A 3,160-nucleotide genomic window follows, 5' to 3' on the forward strand; every position below is an offset into this window, starting at 1 on the left:
GAACCCTCGTCGGCAGGCGCTGGCCCCGGGCGGGGCGCGGCAGCCTCCAGCTGGCCCTGCTGGTTCTTACTGGCCAACCCCGCCCTCCTCACCCACCTCGGGTGCTGGCGCCCGGTGGCAGTGCTCCGCGGGCGCCTGCCCCGGGGGTGGTAGGGACGGTCGCAGCCTAGGAGCCAAGCGGAGAGCCAGCGTGGGGGCTGTGGCTGGGATGCAGGGGCTCGAGGTGGAAAGGCGAACCCGGTCTGGCAGGTGAGACAGTGCTCACGCTGCCGGGAGGTGAGGAGGCCGGCCTTCTCCGACCGTCCTCCGCCTGGGTGCCGAGGTGGGGTAGGGGAGCTCTCCCCAAGGCCCTTGTCCCTGGTGGGCCTGCCGCCTGCCCACCTCTCCTTGCCGGTGTGCCTCCCCGTCAGCTTGCTTTCCGTCTAAGGCTGCTCTGCAGAAGAGGTTACTGAAGGAAGCGAGTCATAAAAGGATTTCCTTTTTGAAGAGTGCTTGCTAAGGGGCCGGGTGCCTGGGGGCCACAGAGGGTGTGAGGACCCTGTTCTGGGCTTGGATGGGAGGACTCTGTCCTTCATCATCCCCAGAAGTCTTCACGCCACCCTCCCCCCACATACAAACTATTTGTATCTGTGGTACTTTGCTACTTGGTGTGGGCCGGGTTGGTTGGTTGGGTGCAGCAGGCAGAGCCAGCCGGGCCCTGGAGAGTTCGCCTGGACGGGTGGCACCTGGAGTGCCGAGAGGAACACACAGGGTAAGGGACGGAGAGTCACGCAGCTGGACGCGAGGGTACTTATCGGCCAAGATTCCGAACGCCTTGGAAGGACAGCGTCAGGGAATGTGTCTGAGCTGACAGGAAGGGACCAGGCACTGAAAGAAAGTTAGAAGCTTAGCAAGATGCGGGTGTATGTTTTTTTTCCTTTTTCCTGCCGCAGACTGAGGCGATGTGGCAGGACCCTGGGTTCCTGTGTGTGGCCTGGAGCAGGCCGGGCCCCATGGGATCTGTGAGCCGTGAATTCGTATCTGCTCTTGGAGGGGCCCCGTGCCAGAGTCCATGCACCCCTGACCCCACTCCCTGCCCACAGCCCTTCTTTCGGCTGCTGAACCTGCGGAAGCTGGGCCTGAGTGACAACGAGATCCAGCGGCTGCCCCCCGAGGTGGCCAACTTCATGCAGCTGGTGGAGCTGGACGTGTCCCGGAACGGTGCGGAGCCCGGGGCAGGTCCGGGGCGGAGCCCGGGGGTGGTAGGAAGGACTCGGAGTCCTCAGGGGCCGTGGGCGTCTCTCCATGGTGACCCCTCTCCCACGGCAGACATTCCAGAGATCCCTGAAAGCATCAAGTTCTGCAAGGCCCTGGAGATTGCAGACTTCAGCGGGAATCCCTTGTCTAGGTGGGTGGTGGCCACGGCGGGGGTGGGGGGCAGTCGCAGGGGTGGGAGGTTTTGCAGCCCTGTCCTTGACAGCTGAGGTCCCCTTCCCCTGGCGCAGGCTCCCGGAAGGCTTCACTCAGCTGCGCAGCCTGGCTCACCTGGCCCTGAATGACGTGTCCCTGCAGGCGCTTCCCGGGGATGTGGGCAAGTGAGTGCCCTCCAGGGCAGGGGGGACTCGGCTCAGCCCCCTTCTCTGGTTCTCCCCACCATCTCTGCTTCCGTCACACTCCACCCCCACATCTCTTTCAGCCTCGCCAACCTGGTGACCCTGGAGCTCCGGGAGAACCTGCTCAAGTCTTTGCCGGCGTGAGTGGACTCGGGTCTCCCTCCGCGCCTGCTCGGGCCGCGGCCCCAGGGGTTAAGGCCGGGCTGCTTCGGTCAAACCTGCTCTTTGTTCCGCAGGTCTCTGTCCTTCCTGGTCAAGCTGGAGCAGCTGGATCTGGGAGGCAATGAGCTGGAAGCGCTGGTGCGGGGAGGGCGGGGCATCCCGGGCGAGGCTGGGCAGGGGACCTCCAGCTGTCACTCCGACCCTGTCATCCTGTTCCCACCTGTTTCTGCAGCCTGATACCCTGGGGGCTCTGCCCAACCTGCGAGAGCTGTGGCTGGACCGGAACCAGCTGTCCACGCTGCCCCCGGTAAGTGAGGGAGCGGCGCCCCCTGCCCCCTGCCCAGACGCTCCCTGACCCCCCGCGCCCACCCCAGGAGCTGGGGAACCTGCGGCGCCTGGTGTGCCTGGACGTGTCCGAGAACCGGCTCGAGCAGCTGCCGTCGGAGCTCGGCGGGCTGCTGCTGCTCACGGACCTGCTGCTCTCCCAGAACCTGCTGCAGCGGCTGCCTGATGGCATCGGTCAGCTATGGTCGCGGCGCTGGGGGGCATGGCTGGGGGTGGCCCCGGGCCTGGAGGAGGGGTCCTGTGGGGGCGGCCTTCGAGAGACACCCCCGAGAAGGGGAAATTAGAGTGGAGGTGGGGGCAGGACCGGCAAGCAGGTGAGGGGGCCCCGCAGTTCGGCTCTGGGGCCAGGAGCTCAAGGGCCCGTGGGAGGGAGGAGTGGTGGGCGAAGGGGCCGGATCTGCAGCCAGGCGGCGCCCCCTGAGCTGCCCACCGCACGGGCCGCCGGGCCCTTGCCACACTCAGCTCTGTCACCGTGTCTCCCGGATACCAGGTCAGCTGAAACAGCTGTCCATCCTGAAGGTGGACCAGAACCGTCTGTGCGAGGTGACGGAGGCCATCGGCGACTGTGAGAATCTCTCCGAGTTGATCCTCACAGAAAACCTGCTGACGGTAGGACCCAACCCAGTGGGACTGGGGACGCTGAGGCGGGGGGGGGGGGCGAGGGGCACCTTGCGACGGGGCCCTGGCGCCTGCTTGGATGGGAGACTGTGGCCAGAAGCAGTTGCGGGGGGAGGGGGGCAGAGTGGTGCCAGGCCAAACCCCATGGAGGAGTTCCCACCAACCCGTGACCCTCCTTGGCCCCGGCCAGGCTCTGCCCCGTTCTCTGGGTAAGCTGACCAAGCTGACCAACCTCAACGCAGACCGCAACCGTCTGGAGGTGCTGCCGCCCGAGATCGGAGGCTGCGCGGCACTCAGCGTCCTCTCCTTGAGGGACAACCGCCTGGCCGCCCTGCCGCCCGAGCTCGCCCACACGGCTGAGCTGCACGTGCTGGACGTGGCCGGCAACCGGTGAGTGCCCGCCCGGCCCCCCGCTGACCCTCCCGCGCCCGCCGGCCCCCCGC

General features: G+C 66.8%; 1 protein-coding gene across 1 annotated transcript in view; it reads left to right on the forward strand.

Moving 5' to 3' along the window:
* The first annotated feature begins 941 nt into the window (after positions 1–941).
* LOC115278878 (protein scribble homolog) overlaps positions 942–3,160 on the forward strand; it is a 2,625-nt gene continuing 406 nt past the window's right edge. The window contains exons 1-10 of the mRNA XM_029923347.1: positions 942–1,001; positions 1,083–1,200; positions 1,309–1,387; positions 1,485–1,574; positions 1,676–1,732; positions 1,829–1,892; positions 1,987–2,061; positions 2,129–2,273; positions 2,590–2,708; positions 2,908–3,107. Coding sequence (XP_029779207.1) covers positions 942–1,001; positions 1,083–1,200; positions 1,309–1,387; positions 1,485–1,574; positions 1,676–1,732; positions 1,829–1,892; positions 1,987–2,061; positions 2,129–2,273; positions 2,590–2,708; positions 2,908–3,107 — 1,007 coding nt within the window. The remainder of the gene's footprint in view (positions 1,002–1,082; positions 1,201–1,308; positions 1,388–1,484; positions 1,575–1,675; positions 1,733–1,828; positions 1,893–1,986; positions 2,062–2,128; positions 2,274–2,589; positions 2,709–2,907; positions 3,108–3,160) is intronic.

This window comes from Suricata suricatta, chromosome 15 (assembly GCF_006229205.1).
Source record: "Suricata suricatta isolate VVHF042 chromosome 15, meerkat_22Aug2017_6uvM2_HiC, whole genome shotgun sequence".
NCBI classification, from domain to species: domain Eukaryota; kingdom Metazoa; phylum Chordata; class Mammalia; order Carnivora; family Herpestidae; genus Suricata; species Suricata suricatta.